Here is a 19,899-nt window from a genome sequence, read left to right as displayed (position 1 = left end):
ATTTTATAAGCATTTTGATTCATTTACTCATTTATTATTCATTTACTCATTTAAGCATTCTTATTCATTTATTCATTTACATTTTATCCTTAGATTTTAGTAACATGCATTAGGCTCTGCTTTTAATTAATAGAACTACAGCTTAATTGTTATCATTGCTTTGCAGGTTACAGATAGTGTATTCACATAAACTCATATAGGGTTACTGAGTTCAATACTGAGAAAAGAGCTAAGAACCAGCGGCCTTGACAATGTTCTGGATGGCCACTAGGGAGTAAATCGTAAATATTTTTGTATCTCTTTGCTTATCTATTCACTCCTAGCAGAACGGAATTTCCCAGTAACTCAGAAATCATTAAAAGAATAGCCTTTGTGTGAATATTGTGAGAAAAAGTACAAGGGAGTCAGTAGAAAGGCAGAAAAAGATAGTGAAGCAGAGCATAGTATCTTTTTCCTTTCAGCTCTGACGCACCTCAGAAGGAGGACCTGGAGGAATCAAATTCCCGGAAGAAGGAAGGACCACCTTGCAAAATACACATTCACATGAAGGCTCACCACATGCACGCACATAGCCACAATGCTTTGTATCACTATAAATGAGGAGGATAATTTAGTTAGGCGGGTCTTTTGGCTGAACCGAAGGTTCCCGACACTTCGTGTATTAGTGATCAGAAGCTAAGCTAACAGGCCTCCTTCTCGAGAAGATATGTATTGTTTTCTTATTACTGGCTTAACAAAGAATTGTCAATTCTACTCAAACTCTGGTGTTTTTGCCTTCTTTTAAAAAATGTGGATTTTTGAACACTCTTCCTTCTGATGATTGATTTACAGGTGGTGAACAAATCTTTTAAAGCCAACAAAGAATATTTTAAAACTTCAATTGGTGACCCACGACGTGATCCACTAAGAACGGCAACGGAGAGCATCCAGAGCAGGATTCGGGTTGTCTGAGTCTGGGCCCACCACAACAAAGGTAAGCAGTAACCTATTGTACTTATATGTACTGAATACTGCAGATTGATTTTAACCAAATTTATCAGACATCCTGAACCCTCACTCTGGTGAGTAAAAAGCCAGTCTGTAGGAAAGCAATTCATTATATGTTAAAAAGTTAAAGGGTATTTCAGTCCCTTTAAGGATAGGGGTGCCAGTCCCCTACAAGTAAACAGGGTTTCAGTCCCTGTAAAAGTGAGGTGCCAGTCCTCACCGCAGGAGGTTAGAGTCCTCCTGTGAGTAAAAAGGGTTCCAGTCCCTTTTTTGTTTTGGGGTACCCCGTTGTATGTTTTATGTTTGTCTAATGTCTTATGAATAATAATTTATAAATATAAATTTAAATATTAAGATAAATATATAATTACAACAATAATAGTGGGGAAGAAAATATATATATATATATATAAATAAATTGTATGTAGAGCAAACTGTGGTGGCTTTGATACACAGAACATAGAGCAACTGAAGATAATAACCTAAAAGTGTGGGATTGCGTTGTCCTATTCTAGAAGCAGCAGCAGCTCAGAAGGGGGTGATTTTGATTAAAGCATTGTGATATTTCTGCATTGTGAGTGTAAATCAGAGCTTCAGTTATTTTGCTATGGTATTTTGTATACTGTATTGTGACATCTTTGCATTGTGAGTGTTATTAGAGCTTTAGAGATTTTTCTGTGGTGATTTTTGCCTGCAGCGTTGTGGCATTTTTGCATTGTGAGTGTATTCAAAGCTTTAGTGATATTTGCTATGGTAATTTTGCATGTGACATTGTGACATTTTTCCATTGAGAACTTCAGTGATTATGCTATGCTGATTTTGCATGTGGTACTGTGATATTTCTGCATTGTGGGGGAATTGTATTGTGGGGAGGCTTTTAAACACAGAGCTTTAAGTGTTTTGAAAAAAAAAAAAAAAAAAAAAAAACCTCTCTGCTGTCTTCATTTAATTCCGGACAGTAGAGGATTGAGACAGCAGACCTTTTACTGGATAAATTTTTCTGCTCTGTGGGGGAAAACTGCATTGATTGTTGACTTCTGTTGTGTGGAGAATTAAAACCGGGTTTTGCGAATATCACACCGGACGCTGAGTGAACATTTTGACTGAAGCATCGCACTGGTGGAAACCTAGCGGTGTTAACATAAGCCAGTGGTCTGGTGAAATAGGTTGATCTGTGATCTCGCAGGTGCTGTGAAGGTAGCAAACCTGGGGACACGATCCATTCACATACATCAGAGTCCATATTTTAAAACATGTCTATTTCAGAAGAGCAAGTCCCTCCTGCGGAGGGCAAGAAAGACAACTTTTTAACTCGTGTAAAAAATCAAGCCCAGTCATGCATTGCAGGCAAAGAAAAAGAGTTTGATTCTTTTTGGTCAGATTGTGTGACTAGAATGCAGATAAGCCAGGTGAATGTGAAAAATCCTGACCCTCGGAAAGTTTTGACATGGTTAAAATGTGCAGGATCTGAGGCAGAAGGAGCTAAGGAGGTTGTTAAGAAAGACATGGAAAATGCGAGTAGGATTAATAAGGGTAAGAAGAAGAAAAAATTTGAAGAAGCCGAGAATTGGAGAGCTTTTATTCATCATTTCTCTTCCGGCTCTCAACCGAGGCAGACGCTTTTTCTTCTCCCTCCCTCTCCCACTCTGACCTGCTACTGTCCTGTCATCTCTCTGAGCCTCTCTCTGCATTTCCTTCCAAAACTTAAATCTTGAGATATGGATCTGATCAGCTGGTCCCTAAATGCAATCGACCAAATTTATTCGAACTGGAAAACAGGCGTAGGGGAGCCTGCTTGCCCTGGCGGAACGTTTTCGGCTGGATATGTGATGGATTCCTGGGGAGTGTGGAAAGTCATGTGTCTGTCGATTCTTTCTGTCGAGGACGCTGAGGACATCTATACATTCGGTTTCATGATAACTGGGTTTCTGCTGTTTGGAGCGGGCGGTTTCCTGGCATATCGCAAAATTCGGACACTGTCGGCAGTCACTGGCAAGCTGCCGGATTTCTGTGCTGGTGTGTGCCGAGCTATGAACAATCAGGCTGTGGCGGTACAGGAGCTGAATCGTAAACTGGAGGCTATTCCAGTTCTGGATGGCAAACTGGTTGCGATTTCTGGGCTTGTACATGAGGTGGTCACCAACTTGGAGAAGTTCTCAGCTCGGCTGGATGGAAATTGACCCAAAATTCGGATGATTGGAGTCGCCAGTGGGACCACTGTAGAGACTCAAGGCAGACGAAACAGCTCTGGCCTGAACCAAAACAAATGCTGTTATCAAATTTGGCTCCCTGTGCTGGCCTTGGATGGCTGGTTGAAAGCTCCCTGGAATGTTTTGTTGATGGACGCTCAGTCCCCCACCCTCCCCTCACCCTCTTCACGGGCGATGGACTTCAACCTGGATCAGCCCTCAAGGATGCCCCACTATCATCAGGTGGCAGAGACTGTGAGGGAGAACTGGGACAAAGTTCATATGCTCACTTCTACGCACACACATACATGCACCACACTCAAGTACACCACTACAGATACATCCCCCCGTGATTCACTGCCTGGGGCTGCCCCTTACCCCGCTCCTTCCACTTCCTGGCGGCGGGTCGACTGGACTGCGCTCGTGTCAGCTGCGTCCGGACTTGCTGTGATGGGAGTCCCCCCCCCCCCCTCCCGCCACGTGTTTCTGATGTTGTGATTGTATGAGTTTTGTTCTTTATGTACTGAGGAGTGTTTTTTGTATCTCAATAATGGGCCCTTAGGCCCAGTGTGGAGATGCCTTTTTTTTATCCTCTCCAGCTACATCTTACTCCCCTAATGTTACCTTTCACCTATATCTAAGACAAGGAGCGCTGTAGAAACGGCTGCTCCGTCAGTATGCCTGTTCCTGTTGTGTTATATGTTGTTTTGTCTAGTCTTGGATGGGTTGTACTGAAAACATGAATTTCCCTGCAAGGGATTAATAAAGTATTTCTGATTCTGATTCTGATTCTGATCATATCTATATTACTGCAACAGCATTGTATGCACTTCAGCGACACCAGCGTAGCAGACACGGGGAGTCGAGCTTCTCTCCCTCCCGTCCTGATCCACCTCCTTATCAGACCTCTCCAAGCCCTGCTCTTCAGGCGCCCATCGTTAATGTAAAAGGAGGATTTTTGGATTGTGAGGAGGCTCGGGAAGAGTCTTTGACTTCTCCTACCACCCTGTATCCATCACTTCTCCATTCTACATCAATGGAGCAGGATAAGAGGGACAGTTCTAGCAGAAGGAATGTTACTAGTCAGCTTATAGACCACCCTCAGGAGACTGAGCACACATCTTGCTCCCAAACTGAACCTCTTTCTGGTTCAGACGGAACATTTTCTATGACAGTGGCAGGAGTTTTGAGTGCCACTCCAGTAAAAGCCAGCACGAACCCCTTTCTGCAGCAGATGGAGGACATTTCTAGACAGAACCACCAACAGGTCACTCATGACTCCACTTCTTTGTGGCATCCTTCTCGGGACCCCGCTCCCTCTGCCAGCATGGCCACTTCTGACTTGATTACTTTTAAAAGCACAGAAACATTTCTTCAGTGGAACCGCAGAGCTCTCTTTCCACCGAGCCACAATTGGGCCCACCATACTTTCAGAACATGCCACAGCGACTTGGAGGAAATTTTCCTCTGATGCAACACCCAGCTGGAGGCTCAGTTTACAAGCCTTATTCTTTGACAGATATGCATTCTCTTACTTCTAAGTTACCTGCTCTCACTTCTGGGGGACTGATGTGGTGGAACAAAATGATTTCTCTTACTGCAGGGACTCAATTGGCTCTGGGAGATGTGCGAGGGATGGTTGCCTCTTGTACATCCACTCTGACTCTCAGGGAACTTGATTACTTGGCAGGAACTTTTACTCATCCTAATGACACCCCTTTGGGACCTTATGCTACTGCATGGTCAGCTGCACTTGACAGAACATTTCCCCCTCCTGTGGGTGATGTAGCTAAAATGACTTTCCAGAGAAATGACAAAGAGACACCAGAGGACTATGTACTGAGATGCATTACTACATACACTGACAGGGTGGGGCATCACCCTAGCCATAGTGAGGTCCACTGTTCATTGTTTAAGCAGGCGTTTGAGTCTGGCCTCCCTATTGAGGTTAAGGACAAATTAGGGGACCAGCCAGACCTTTTCCCTTCAGAAGCTTTTGAGCGTTATTGCATGTTTGCTAAGCATCATCTTAATCAGTATGACAAAAAGCAGAAGGAACAGCAGAATCACAAAGAGGAGATGGAGGTCTCAGTGTTGAAGCTTCAGTTAGCAAAACTCAGAGATGATGTAAACAGAGAAAAAAGCTAAGCAACAGATGGTAGCCACGCCCCCTACTCCACTTCAGGCCCCGGTGACTGTAGCTCCACAGGCCCCTCCCCCAGCTATGCATCAGTCCTATTATCCAACCTACTCTGGCCCTCCCAGAGGGCGGGGTAGCTTTCAGGGACGGTCCAATGGGGGCTGTACTAGGCGGGGTGGGCGGAGAAGGGGTGGATCTGGGCGTCAGGGTTGTTACAGTTGTGGACAGACTGAACACTGGAAGAGGGAGTGTCCCTTCCGTCAGCCACTCCCACATCAGGCACCCTATGCCTCTGCAGCTCCGCCCCCCCCACCTCCTCCTGGAACTGGAGGGTGGATACCTCAGCAATAGGGATGCCCAGGAGGAGCCTATCCAGTTATGGGTGAGGAGGCAGAGCCCATGATGACCGTCAGAGTGGGTGGAAAGTTTGTGACTTGCTTGGTAGATTCAGGGGCAAAATGGTCCACTTTAACCTCTGTTTCACCTGAACTTTTATCCACTGATACTTTGGCACTCACTGGCTTCTCTAGGACTCTTCAATATCTGCCACTAACTGCTCCTCTTCCCACCGAGGCAGCTGGATATCATTTTGAACATCGCTATGTTTCCTCTCCACACTGCCCAGTCCCACTGATGGGCAGAGACATCCTCACTAAGCTGAGAGCAGAAATTCCTTGTTCTCCAGATGGAGTGACTGTCAGATTCCCTAATGGAAATATAGTGGACTGCAACTCTGGTCTCATTCATTCTGCCTCACATGGACAATGGCTTCTTTCCACCCCTCCTGCTTCTGCACCCAGCATGCAAACTGAACATGCATGTATATTCTGGCTTCTTTTGGATGACCTCACACCTTCACCACAGTCACTGCTCACCCTGTATGCTCAATGGTCCCCCTGGATCCATCACCATGCTCCCTACTGCCCCCCTCCTGACCCTCCTCACTGTACTATGTTATATGATCGCTGGGACACCAGCACTGATTATTATCACAGATGGACAGATGAGGCTGTGGGGACCTGGGACCTGTCTGGCTCTGGCATTGTTTTGGGCCCCCAAGGTGTGGCTGCTCTAATTGATCTAACTCCTGAACAGTTATCCTTTTATAAAATGTCTCCTTCTGCAGCACCTCATGTCACTCTGGCAGTCAGTCCTGCTCATTCTGCTAAAGATTTAGGCCCTATGTGTAAGCAGGCCTCAGATGCTTCTGACTGGGTAAACACTCAGCTGCCCCAGGTTTTGTTTTCTCCTTCCACTTCACTGTACAAAATCTGTTCCCTCACTCAGGACAAAGCTACACCTGAAACTCTTCTTTAGGACAGACAGCATGGCCGTGAAAAAACTGACCATCCACATAAAGATTTTCTTTGCTCCACTCTGCCCTCTTCCCTGTGGGCTGAGGGGCCTGGTGATGTGGGAACCCCCATGAAAGTGTCTCCTGTCACCTTCGACTATGAGTCCCCCAAACCTGTCTTTCGAGCTCAATATCCCATTTCTGAAAAAGCTATGGCTGGATTGAGACCTGTCATTGCTGATCTCAAAGCTAAACAGGTTATTTATCCTACCTCTTCTCCCTGGAACACTCCTATTCTCCCTGTCCCCAAACCAGGAACTGACATTTTCAGGATGGCACATGACCTCAGACTCATTAACCAGATAACCAAAACCAAACCACCAGCAGTCCCTAATCCTTATACCTGCCTGAACTCCATCACCTCCCAGTTCCAGTTTTTCTCTGTCATTGATCTGAAGAATGCTTTCTTTCACATTCCTCTCCACCCATTAGTTCAACCTCTCTTTGCTTTCACCTTCGAAGGACAGCAATACACTTATCGTGTTCTTCCTCAGGGCTGGGTTCTGAGCCCTGGGATCTTTAACCAATGTCTCAGAACTTTTCTAGAGGACTTGGATATTCCTCCAGGTACCACTCTCTTACAGTACGTAGATGACCTCCTAGTGGCTGGAACGGATATGACAAGCTGTCTTAACCTCACCATGTCCCTGCTACAGAAACTGGCAGATGGTGGATTCAAAGTTTCAAAAGACAAAATGCAGTTTTGCAGACCTGAAGTTCTGTTTTTGGGACGTCTTATTTCTGGTCAGAATCTGACTGTCTCTCCTGATCACGGGAATGCCATTCTTCATGCTAACAAACCTCTTACTGTTCAGGACATGCTTTCTTTTCTTGGCTTAGTGGGATATAGCAAAAATCATATCCCCTCATACACGGAGCGCACCAGTCCTCTCAGAGACATGGTCACAGAGGCTGGTCACCGTAATCTTAAAGCCACACTCTCATGGACTATTACAGCTGAGGAAGCCTTCATTTCCCTTAAACAGGATCTGGCCTCTGCGGCTGCATTGGCCAGACCTGACTACTCCTTACCTTTTCACTTGGACACCTCATTGTCAGGGAAACATGCTCATTCTGTCTTGTATCAACTTAAGGAGGGATCACACAATATTCTTCGTTATGACAGTGTCACACTTGACCCCATGGAGGTCCGACAGCCAACTTGTGTCACCGCGACTGCAGCTGTCGCTGCTCTACTGGTGAAGTCTGCTCCTGTGGTTCAGTGTCATCCTCTCACTGTACACACTCCTCATGGAGTTAGAGCTTTGTTGGACTCTTCTGCTTTCACTCTCTCTCCTCTTAGACGCACAAAAATTTCCCACATTGTGTGTCAGCCCCATATCACCTTTGAGTGCACCCGTTCTAATGCTGCTGAGGCCTTCCCTGATGGAGAACCACATGACTGTGTGCCCAGAGTTATCTCTCTTTCATCTTTTCGCCCTGGCCTGTATGCCACACCTCTTTCTGATCCTGATCTCTCACTCTTTACAGATGGTTGTTGTTTCAGGGGCGTACAGGGGGAGTTAATGGCTGGATTTGCAGTGGTCCAAGATGTAAATACACAGGGAAAAGATGGACGGTTTGAAATTGTCCTAGCTGAAATCATTACAGATGAACACAAGTCAGCACAAAAAAGCTGAACTAAAAGCTATCATTGCAGCCTTAAAATATGCAAAACATAGAAGAGTGAATATTTTTTCAGATTCTGCTTACATTGTAAATGCTGTACATATGGAACTTCCACAGTGAGAAAAAGGTGGATATCTGACATCCACTCACAAACCAATTAAACATGCCAAACTCATGAAGGACTTGGCACAGGCTCTCTTAGAACCCACAGAAGTAGCAGTTGTTAAAGTCAGAGCACACACAAAAAGCCAGGACAGGCAAGCCAGAGGAAACGCAGCGGCAGATAAAGCAGCAAAAAACGTCACTGGCTATCGACCACAGCTATTTCAGATGCTACTCTCAGACCAGGAGGGACTGAAAGAAATAGAAAAACAGGAATTGAGAGCATCACCAGAGATTATAAAAACTACTGTTTACTATTCATTTGATATCTAAATTTTTTTCCTTTCTTAGACCTTTTTGGGAGCTAATGAAATTTAATATTTTTATATTCTAAAATTGTATTGTATTTTTATTATAAAGCAGCACTGTTTAAGCTTATAGGGCAAGTTTTTTATTTTATCCATTTTAGTTGTCTTTAGAAAAATAAATAAATAAATAATTATAAAGTACCCCCCTTTCCGAGATGGTTCGATGAACCACACAAAGCTATAAATGACTCAGAGGACAGGTCTTATTTCCATACATTCCTTAAATGACAGATAATGAACCTGGACACTGTTGTATTTACAGCAAAGGCATTAATTTAATGGTCTATTTAATTTAATTTAATTTAATTTTTAACAGATGAGAAGTGATGTTCTCACTGAAAACAATTCAGCAGATTTTAAAATCATATCAGACATAAGTTTTATTTTAAGACAAAATTTGGAACTGAACCATGTTTGTGTTTTCTTTTCCTTTTTCATAGCCGATTTTTAAGAACAAATTGATCTGTGGCTGCTGTGGTATTACACTAATCTGTTCTCTCTGTGAGCGTTCTATTCAGGCTGCGGTTGACAAAAAGTATTCTCCTCCACCGCCTTATTCAGCTCAGTTTCCCCTTCTGGAGGTCCAGTCCCTGCTGGACTCTGATGACCCCCTGGATGGAGAACTGTCAGGGGAGGACACAGAGGTTTGAGACCCCTTAACCATTTCTGCAGCTGACTTCCTGCTTAAAGGTACAAACAGTACTGTGTTGGTTGATGAGGGTTTGAAGCTCCGGGAGACAACGGATCTCTCGTACAGTTGCTATTTAAGGGTTAACCACACAGGAGGATGGTTTAGTGGACTGAAGGGTACCTTCAGTCCAACAGGGGGAGTTGTTGCAAATATTTTATAAGCATTTTGATTCATTTACTCATTTATTATTCATTTACTTATTTAAGCATTCTTATTCATTTATTCATTTACATTTTATCCTTAGATTTTAGTAACAAGCATTAGGCTCTGCTTTTAATTAATAGAACTACAGCTTAATTGTTATCATTGCTTTGCAGGTTACAGATAGTGTATTCACATAAACTCATATAGGGTTATTGAGTTCAATACTGAGAAAAGAGCTAAGAACCAGCGGCCTTGACAATGTTCTAGATGGCCACTAGGGAGTAAATCGTAAATATTTTTGTATCTCTTTGTTTATCTATTCACTCCTAGCAGAATGGAATTTCCCAGTAACTCAGAAATCATTAAAAGAATAGCCTTTGTGTGAATATTGTGAGAAAAAGTACAAGGGAGTCAGTAGAAAGGCAGAAAAAGATAGCGAAGCAGAGCATAGTATCTTTTTCCTTTCAGCTCTGACGCACCTCAGAAGGAGGACCTGGAGGAATCAAATTCCCGGAAGAAGGAAGGACCACCTTGCAAAATACACATTCACATGAAGGCTCACCACATGCACGCACATAGCCACAATGCTTTGTATCACTATAAATGAGGAGGATAATTCAGTTAGGCGGGTCTTTTGGCTGAACCGAAGGTTCCCGACACTTCGTGTATTAGTGATCAGAAGCTAAGCTAACAGGCCTCCTTCTCGAGAAGATATGTATTGTTTTCTTATTACTGGCTTAACAAAGAATTGTCAATTCTACTCAAACTCTGGTGTTTTTGCCTTCTTTTAAAAAATGTGGATTTTTGAACACTCTTCCTTCTGATGATTGATTTACAGGTGGTGAACAAATCTTTTAAAGCCAACAAAGAATATTTTAAAACTTCAATATATAAAATCTACTTTACAAGATTAAATAATTATAGGAAAAATATAGATAAAAAAGGATAAACCTGAGCAGTCAGTGCAAATTCTAATAAATGTTTTGGATAGAACTCACAGTATTTGTTTCCAAACAATTCTCTCTGCCCATAGATGCTTCACATGAATGGAGCGTGTTGGACATCAGACTTCTATGTCACACATGTTATTTATTTTATTTTCATTTCACTCAACTGTATTACTTCTTATTTACTTATTCATTCATTTATTTATTCATTCAGTCATTTTTAGTTGGAAGGGGGGTGGGGGGATTGGGCTTGGCGTGTATGTGTGTGTGCATACGTGTGTGCGTGTGACTGTGTGAAAGATTTCACTGAGTGTTTTCTTATGTTTTTAATTATGTAAAGAACTTTGTGTTGCCTATGGCATGAAAATAACTTTATAAATAAAGTTTGATTTGATGAAGGCAGTGTCAGAAATTTGTATATATAAAGAATGGCTTGCAAATGAACGACTCACAGCTGTGAATCGATTCCCATCGTTCATTTAAAAGAGTCGTTCAAAAGAATCAATTCGTTCATGAACGTCACATCTCTAAAGAGAAGAGAAGAGAAGAGAGGAGAAGAGAAGAGAAGAGAAGAGAAAAGAAAAGAAAAAATGAGGATGAAGAGAAACTACCCCAGTGGTGCTGAAAAGAGGAGAAGGAAGGAGGAAAGCAGAAAGCTGCTCTCAAAGTTAGCTAAAGTGACTACATTCTTCACTGTGGCATCGGCTAGTAGCAGCAGCCAACAACCAGCAACAAATGCAACGACTTTAACACCTGTTGAGGAGGGTCAGACGTGTGGAGATGAACAACTAGTGAGTATCAAAACTGTCGAAGGGGTGATCGCCTCCCCATATTGATAAGTATTTCTTTATCCTATTGAAGACAGGAAAGCTGATGGGTAATTTAGAAGTAAGCTTTGAATTTTGTTTCTATTTGCTACAGAGGATGAGGAATCTACGGAGCCCGTCTAGTGTCAGTGGTGAAAAAAATAAAGACCGGTAGGATTCCGTGCACGCGGATTATGAAACCGTGCTCACAGTTTAACAACCCGTTAGCACAGATTATGAAACCGTGCTCACAGTTTAACAACCCAATAGCACAGATTATGAAACCGTGCTCACAGTTTAACAACCCGTTAGCACAGATTATGAAACCGTGCTCACAGTTTAACAACCCGTTAGCACAGATTATGAAACCGTGCTCTCAGTTTTGCAAACGGTGCGCGCGAATTGTGCGCATGGACATCTGCGGAGAGCTTGGACTTCAGTTGAATGATGAGCTCGGACGCATGACCCGCTGCTGCCAGGTAAGTCAAGTGGATTCTTCCAAGTAATTTCTTTATAAACTTGAAGCAGTGTCATATTTCAATCAGCGCACTACAAAATGACTATTTAGGCTATGTTACACTGAGATAAGACTTTTGCATTTGCGCAGATGCGCGTTAGGGCCGTCCTCGTTAGCCAAACTGGTTGGCTGGAGATTTGCTTGTAAAAGTGATGGTTTCCGCTTCCTATGAAACTGTTTTAACTGAACTCCCGGTCAAAAGATTCCATTACATACAAGTAAGCCTAATAATGTGTCAAACCGCAAGTTGTACTGTAGCTTGGCTACCTTTTGAGTATATTAACTTTAAATAGGGGGAAACTCTTTGAGTTTTCTGTTCCAGAAAGAGATTGTCTTGCCCCGAGTCTGTTACCACGCTAACTCCTTGAAGAAAACCTTCTTAGGCCTACTGGCAGGCTCACCATAAAGTAACCCGCAGTTTCTACCTGCTTTCTCCTACCTGAAGCTGATGTCAGACATAGGTTGTTCATACTAACGTGATTCCCGAGATTTAGATATGAATTAGTAAACAATTATTTATTTAATAAAAGGACAGTTTCAGAACTCTAACAGATGTGTTATTTCCTGATCAGCAGCTGATCTGGAACCAAAACTCAGAGTTGTTCAGGTCATAGTAAGTTGATCCAGGGTTTCTTTTTAAACTCAGAGTTAGTTGAACCTCTTTTATGGACAGACTAATTGAATAGAAGTGTTACACACTCTGAACCTGATAAAAGACACACACACCTCAAACTGCTGTGGTGGTCGCTGTATCTTTTTGTTTTAAAAGGGCCTACATTCATCTAATTAATAAGTATGGCTGTCAGAATGAGTGTGTTTAAAAATAAATTGTTTAGCGTTAATATATTAATCCATAAACAAAACAATTAAAAAAACTCATGCAATATTAAAATTCAGTATGGAGGGGGTCGCAAACATTAACTTTTATCTTAGGGGTTGTGGGTCAAACGTTTGAGAACCCCTGTCTGGACGTTTCATGTGAATAAATCAGTTGATGCTTAGAAGTGTGATGTGTTGAATCTTTAATTTACAGTATCCAGGCTATTGTTATTGTTGTTATTATTATTATTATTTATTAGTCATAATATTTGTAGTAGCACTAGTAACAGTGATAGCAAAAGTAGATTTGTTGTTATGATAATAATAATAGATAATAATAAATTATTATTATTACTCTTGTTGTTGTTATTATTAATATTGCCTGACATAAAATTATTCATTTGTCATAGAATGGATCCACAATTCCTGGAATTCTTACAAGAGCAGCGAAAGTTGAATGACACACTGATTGCCAAGTTGATTGATGAGAAGGTATGTGACAACCTCAAAGAACAGAATAGATTATTGATATGCATGGATAGATCTAAACACCCTAAAATGTTGTGAGAATTTGGTGCCTGAAATTTAAAAAAACAAGTACATTTTGGGTTTGTAGATGTATCAACACTCTTTTTTTCAATGTTTATTCTTCTCTGTGTCTAACATTGCTTCTGCTATACTATGATCTTTTATTCAAATTTGTTTAACAAAAAATATCACCCATTATATTGATAATATGTTTGTAAAATAGCATTTGATAATTGAGTTTTAGGCACCACCTTTTAAGAGCATGTATGTTTTGAAAGTAAAAAAATCAAACACCAAAAGCCCAAAAGTACTTGCCCTCTTCTCTTTAACCCCACAATTTTATTCTCTAGGGAGGGAGTTTGTGTAGATTAGGAATCCATATTTCTTGATTGCAACATGAAATACCGTTTAGTCATTCCTAATGAATTACAGCGACTGAAAGTGATATCCAAATTGTCAGTGGTATGCTGCTTTTGCTTTTCATTTCTGTCAGACTTTATCAGCTTTACTTACTTAATTACTGTAAGTACTGCTCATATTCTGCACAGTAAAAAGGTAATTGTAGACTTATGTGGATATAAATGTGGCAACAAGCAGAGATGTCAAAAAGATACCAAATTGATACTAGTGTTTGTTTACTTACTAGATAACCGTATATTCTGTTGTTTTGTCCATTGTTAATCTTATCTTCCACAATAGATAGCGGACACATTTTTTCTGATGCATGTTGTGATTTAACCCTGTAATTTTTGGTCAAGGGTGGGGGACAAAATTTAACAATAACTTTCATTTTTATTTCACAGATTGACTGCTATGCTGTCAATGATATGACAGATGAGCAATTGATGAAATATGTGCCCAAAATTGGTGATCGCATGGCAATAAGGCAGTATTGCAGAAGAGAAGTGGCTGTTCTGGAAGGGACCACATCTGTTTCAAAAGCAACAGCCAGTCTAATGTCCAAGCTCAATGACAGGCGGAATGCAAGAAGAAGTGCGAGAGACTTTCGTGGAGAAAAGCTGGCTGGTAACTTAAATGCTCTAAAACCTGAGCGTGCATTTCAAATGGGTCTTTTTGAAGAAGACAATGGCTGGTGCATTCAGATAAAAGAGAGAAGAGGAGGAGGTACCAGGCATTTGAAGGTGCCAAAGAGTACCACAATGGCAGAGCTGATAGAGACTGGGAAAGATCTTTTCTTTCCAAATGGAAAAAGTAGGCTTGGAAATGTCAGTGAATTTAAATTCACTATGCGTGACTTTACAGAGGAAGAGCTAGATCTTTTCTGTTTTGAAGAGGTTAGTTAGGTTAATTTGTCTTTTAACTGTTCAATGTAGAGAATTTGTCCGCAGCAACTCTGAAAAAGTGAATGGAAGTGTGCTCTTCACAGATATTCCTAATATAACAATCAAACAATTTCATTTTTCAAAAAGCATAGTTTGAAAGGCGCTGATTTAAAATTTGGTTGCTTTTTTTCCCTGTTTCTTCAATTTCCAAGTCTTAAAAGCTAAGTGGTTCATAGATTGTTTTGTGCTTTGAGCACATTCCCGTTTTTAAAAAAAATCAAAAACAACTTTAATTTACATAACCACGTGAACATTTTATTGAATTAGCAAATCGAGTCAAAATGTTATCAATACAAATGACATTGTTAATTTCTTAAGGCCACATATTTCAGTAGAAATACTGTTGTTTTCAAAGATATATGCATTGTAATTGCACACTGACAAGTCTGGACATTTGCATGTTGTAAAATATTTACTTTTGGAGCTGTTTTTCTTTCCAAAGTTAATGTTGGAGGGGCAGTTCACAGGCTAAGGGATTTTTTTCTAATCATTTGCAGTCATGTTATTTTAAGAGCTGCAGAGGTCTGATGAGCACTTGCCATTGTTGATGCTCCAAAACAAATAAACCTTGCATACGAAACCAAACAATACTCATTTATTTTCAAAGTTTTAAACTCAAGAAACTTCCCTTATGTATCTATCAGTATACAATGGGTGTATAGGTTAATACATTGATGTGGATACAACTTAAACTCTTTATATTCAGGATATGACCACTTTCACACATCGAGACAGTAGCGCTCACTGTTACATGCCCTCTCGTGGTGAAGTGTAGGAATTACAGTTACATCCTTGCCATTCTAAATCTGACTGTGAACTCTTAAGGTAAAGGAAAACTAAATGCACCAAACCCCAGAAACAGCAGACAAATTTTACTTGTTCTACCTGAGATCCGATGCATATGTAAAAAATTACAACAAAAACAAATGCAAAACATTAACTGATGGCATAAACAGAAAAAACTGAAAACAAAAGGATGAATGAAGAGAATGGCACAAAATTCTCAGCCTTCTATTTATTTGATACATTGTTCTTGGTGATCTGCACCATAAACACTGACAGTAATGTGCAGAGCAAAATTTTAGTTGTTTTCCATTGTTATTGAAACATTCAGATATGTTTCCAACTGAATCCAGTAGCACAATATTTCTCAGTCATAAAAATGAAATAGGTGAATGTACGTTCACTGATTTGAGAAGACGTGGTTTCTTTATCAACCAACCCCAAGCCCCAATAAAAAAAACTGTATATACACTTATGAAGATATAGATGTGAAGACTGAATATCAATGAAGTTACTTTGACTTTATCAATGATTTTTTTTTTGCATTCATCTTGAAAAAATATGTTCACTTCAGAAGTCCAAAAATTCATTCCTTTATTCGTTTTCTGTAGCGCCTGATCCAGTTCATGGTCACAAGGAAGATAGACTCTATTCTAGCAATTGGTTTGTTTACATCAAAAAACACTCCATTTGCTATTATCTATCAGGATTTAAAATTGTGATCAGTTCTCTTCTTAAAAAAAGATAGAGGTCTATGGCCATGTGTACATCAGCAGGAATGGGAAGATTGTTTTGTGCCATAATGTGGGTGCAGAGGATGAACACATCTTCATCACAAGCAATGTCACTGCGGTGAATACAGTCATCTTCACACCTGATCAAATCCTCTTCTGACACTTTGCATAGATAATCTTGAGTATCATAAAGTTCAGGAATCAAGTACATTGCATCAGGACGCCCATGTGGAACCAATTCATTACTTGATGGACGTATTACATGGCTGTTCCATGATTCCTTGGTGGAATCTAACTCATCCTGCAGAGGTGAGAACAAAAAGATCAATATTAAAATACTGGAATTAATAAAATGAGCAAGTCATGAAAATACTATAAATACATATTTTCTCTTTAAATATGTTTGGAGGTATATTTCCTCATACGATTCTCATAATCCAGTTAAAACAATAGCTCCAAATACTGCAGTGTGTGTTATCCATTTTTTTCACGTTAAAATGATAAATCAAGAACAAAAGGAGGCTGGACATATACACCACATCATGCAGTCATTTTCGTCACTTACCTGTATCAAACCACAGAAGCAGAACAACATGAGGTTTTTGTCCAAAAAGTCCCCAGCATAATTCCCCTCATGTTTCAGTCTATGAAAGTGGTCAAGCCAAAAGTCCACACACTCTTTTCGGAGAAAGCCCCACCAGCTTTCAATTCTCTGATTAGCTGTGCTTCTTCCATAAATAAAGCTTTTGTCACCAGCCTGATTATCATCATCGTTACGACGAAGGTAACGCTGCATATCCCGAACTGAGCTGTTTTCTGTCCCCATATCTGTCCTCAGGATACAAGCACATCCACCTATCTCCCTTATAGTTTCAAGGAAATAACCTCCAATAACTTTGGGGTCACTGCTGGTATGGTATGCATTAAGCCACAGTATTCTTCTTGAAAATCCGTCAATGGCTCCATTGATGCAAATACCAAAGGGTTTCAGCTTGTCATACGAGTCAGCATGCCATACAAAATTTGGTCCTTTGGCAAAGTATGTTCGTCTTTGCAGTCTTCTTCTTCGTCGTGTTTCTGTGCCGTCTGGGTCCAAAGTTGAAAGAATGAGGCGTACATCCTCTTTTCTGACATGCAAACCATTTTCTTTACATTTAGCATAGATCCACCTGTAGCCATGCAAAGCACCTGAACCTTGGAGCTGCTCCCTAATGAATCCAACTGTTTCCTCTAAAGTGTCAAAATGGATTCGACGAAATAGTCCATTCTGTTTCAAAATTCGCTTAAGGGTTCTCAAACTGAGAATAGTTTGATGTTTTGTACTCAGAATATACAGTATGTCTTTATAGTTCAGGCCCAACTTGAAGTAAAGTTTTATTAAGTTGAGTTTTTCCATTGTGGAACGACTGACAAACTTTGAAGGACTAAGAAGTCAAGGGTCATTTGTCCCAGCTCTCACAAAGGAATTGCCTAGGGAAAGAAAGGGAGAATTATTACTATGGTTTAAAAACAATCTTCATCTTATTCTAGCACCTCTAATTGAGGAGTCGGCTCTCAGATATTCACAATGATTTAGCAAGTATTTGAGTCAATTTTAAGGTTAAGAAATTCACCAGCAGTCATAAATAAAGAATTTAGATGTCCTTAAATAATAAAAGACCTTACCAAATGAGTGTCAAACTGGTCCCCTAAAGGGCCCTGTGGCTGCAGGTTTTCATGTGCCACATGAGGCAAATTATTGATTTGTTGTTTGTACTGAAACTTTCAGTATACACGCAATATAATGTGGTCTTTCAGTCTGAAAGACCACATTATATTATGTTGTTTACAGCTTTGATTAGATATTAAATGTCTTTATTCCAAACATAATATGAAATTAAAATAGAGTACAAGGACAGCAATATACTATATATATATATAGTTATATAACTATATATATGTACAGTTAAAAAAAAAAAAAGAGTTTCATAGGAAGCGGAAACCATCACTTTTACAAGCAAATCTCCAGCCAACCAGTTTGGCTAACGAGGACGGCCCTAACGCGCATCTGCGCAAATGCAAAAGTCTTATCTCAGTGTAACATAGCCTAAATAGTCATTTTGTAGTGCGCTGATTGAAATATGACACTGCTTCAAGTTTATAAAGAAATTACTTGGAAGAATCCACTTGACTTACCTGGCAGCAGCGGGTCATGCGTCCGAGCTCATCATTCAACTGAAGTCCAAGCTCTCCGCAGATGTCCATGCGCACAATTCGCGCGCACCGTTTGCAAAACAGAGAGCACGGTTTCATAATCTGTGCTAACGGGTTGTTAAACTGTGAGCACGGTTTCATAATCCGCGTGCACGGAATCCTACCGGTCTTTATTTTTTTCACCACTGACACTAGGAATCAGTTATTCAGTAGGTGGTTTTTTTTGTTTGTTTTTTCATGTTGAATTTCCAGGAAAACTTCAGGCTTTGGGGTGGGTGGGGAAGGTTTTTGAGCTAATTTTAAATGAATTAATTTACTGTTGGGCAGTTTAAGCAATTGTCATATATTTGTAGCATCACTAGTCTTTCTTGTGACATGCAGCCTGTTTTCAGCCTGATCATGATGCATTTTCCAGCTGCCCCAAGATGATTCTTTTAAAGAGTTTTGGCTTAAGAAGTCACCCCTCAAAGGAAGACTCAGTTTATCACAAATATTAGCATTAAATCATAATTTTTGGGGTATATGGTTTCCACTGAGCAGGAAGGATTTGAAATATGTAACCAGCAATGTAAATAATGTACAGTAGTGGATTAGTGGAATATTTGCTTCTAAGATAAAGCAGGGCAGACAAAATTAAAGTATTAAATCATCTATGTTAGTTCTATGTTAGCAATTTCACCACTGGGTAAGAGCCTTATACTGTGTTTTGTGTGTTTGTTTTCAGAACGAGACAGGGATGGGCTGTGACAGTGAGAGTTTTGAAATGATCCAGCCAGGCTTTGAGGATGCTGATGTTCCACCAGATTGTGAGAGTCCAGCATCATCCACTCTGTTAGTAAGCGAACAGCACAGTGTTATTCTTGAAGATAACCCAGCACTCTGGCCAAAACAGTTGTCTGATAGTGCACGCTGCTCAATAGTGCAGAGAGGACCACATCGGTTGAAGGACAGAATCTTCCCAAGAAACGAAGACGGGCGCAGATTTAGCAGCAGCAATTATTATATGCAAATGAAAAATGGAGAACAGATCAGCAGATCGTGGCTTGTCTACAGTGAGAAGAAGGACTTCTCACTCCCACCTAAGACAGCATGAAAAGTCAGCTGAGCACATTGCAAATATGGATGCTTGGCGCAGCCTATTACAGAAACTCCAGACACACACGGCTATAGATCAGGTGAACCAAAATCTTTCTCTTAAAGTCAGTTGCTGGAAAGCAGTTCTGACAAGATCATTAACCATCTGGCAGAGCGCAATCTAGCATTTTGTGGCCTGACAGGCTGTTTGAGACAGGAAATTGAAATTTTCTTGGGCAAGTTCAACTCATGGCTCAGTTTGACCCAGTTATGAGAGAGCATCTGAGGAGAAGTCAGGACAAAGAGCTAAGTGACAATTACTTAAGTAAACACATTCAAAAGGAACTCATCTTGCTTGTAGCAAAGTGCACAATCGATGCAATTGTGGAGAAAGTAAAAGAAGCTAAATATTATGCTGTTATCATGGACTGCACTCCAGACCTCAGTCACAATGAGCAGCTTTCAGTGGTGCTACGGATTGTGAATTGTGAAACCTCAAAATGTGTCTCCATTCATGAGCACTTTGTTGGTTTTCTTCAGGCGTTTGACAC

At 40.7% G+C, this 19,899-nt stretch overlaps 2 protein-coding genes across 14 annotated transcripts in view; both read right to left on the bottom strand.

Moving 5' to 3' along the window:
* LOC121629261 (interferon-induced very large GTPase 1-like) overlaps positions 1-19,899 on the bottom strand; it is a 755,663-nt gene that overhangs the window by 215,737 nt on the left and 520,027 nt on the right. The window lies entirely within an intron of this gene.
* Positions 15,568-17,516, bottom strand: LOC121629355. The gene is made up of 2 exons (XM_041969070.1): positions 16,647-17,516; positions 15,568-16,382 (listed from the first exon to the last, which is right to left on the bottom strand). The coding sequence occupies exons 1-2, from the start codon at positions 17,475-17,477 to the stop codon at positions 16,044-16,046; spliced, it is 1,170 nt and encodes a 389-aa protein (XP_041825004.1). The 5' UTR covers positions 17,478-17,516; the 3' UTR covers positions 15,568-16,043.

This window comes from Melanotaenia boesemani, chromosome 2, assembly GCF_017639745.1.
Source record: "Melanotaenia boesemani isolate fMelBoe1 chromosome 2, fMelBoe1.pri, whole genome shotgun sequence".
In the NCBI taxonomy this organism is placed as follows: Eukaryota; Metazoa; Chordata; class Actinopteri; order Atheriniformes; family Melanotaeniidae; genus Melanotaenia; species Melanotaenia boesemani.
This window is presented reverse-complemented; position numbering and strand designations above follow the sequence as displayed.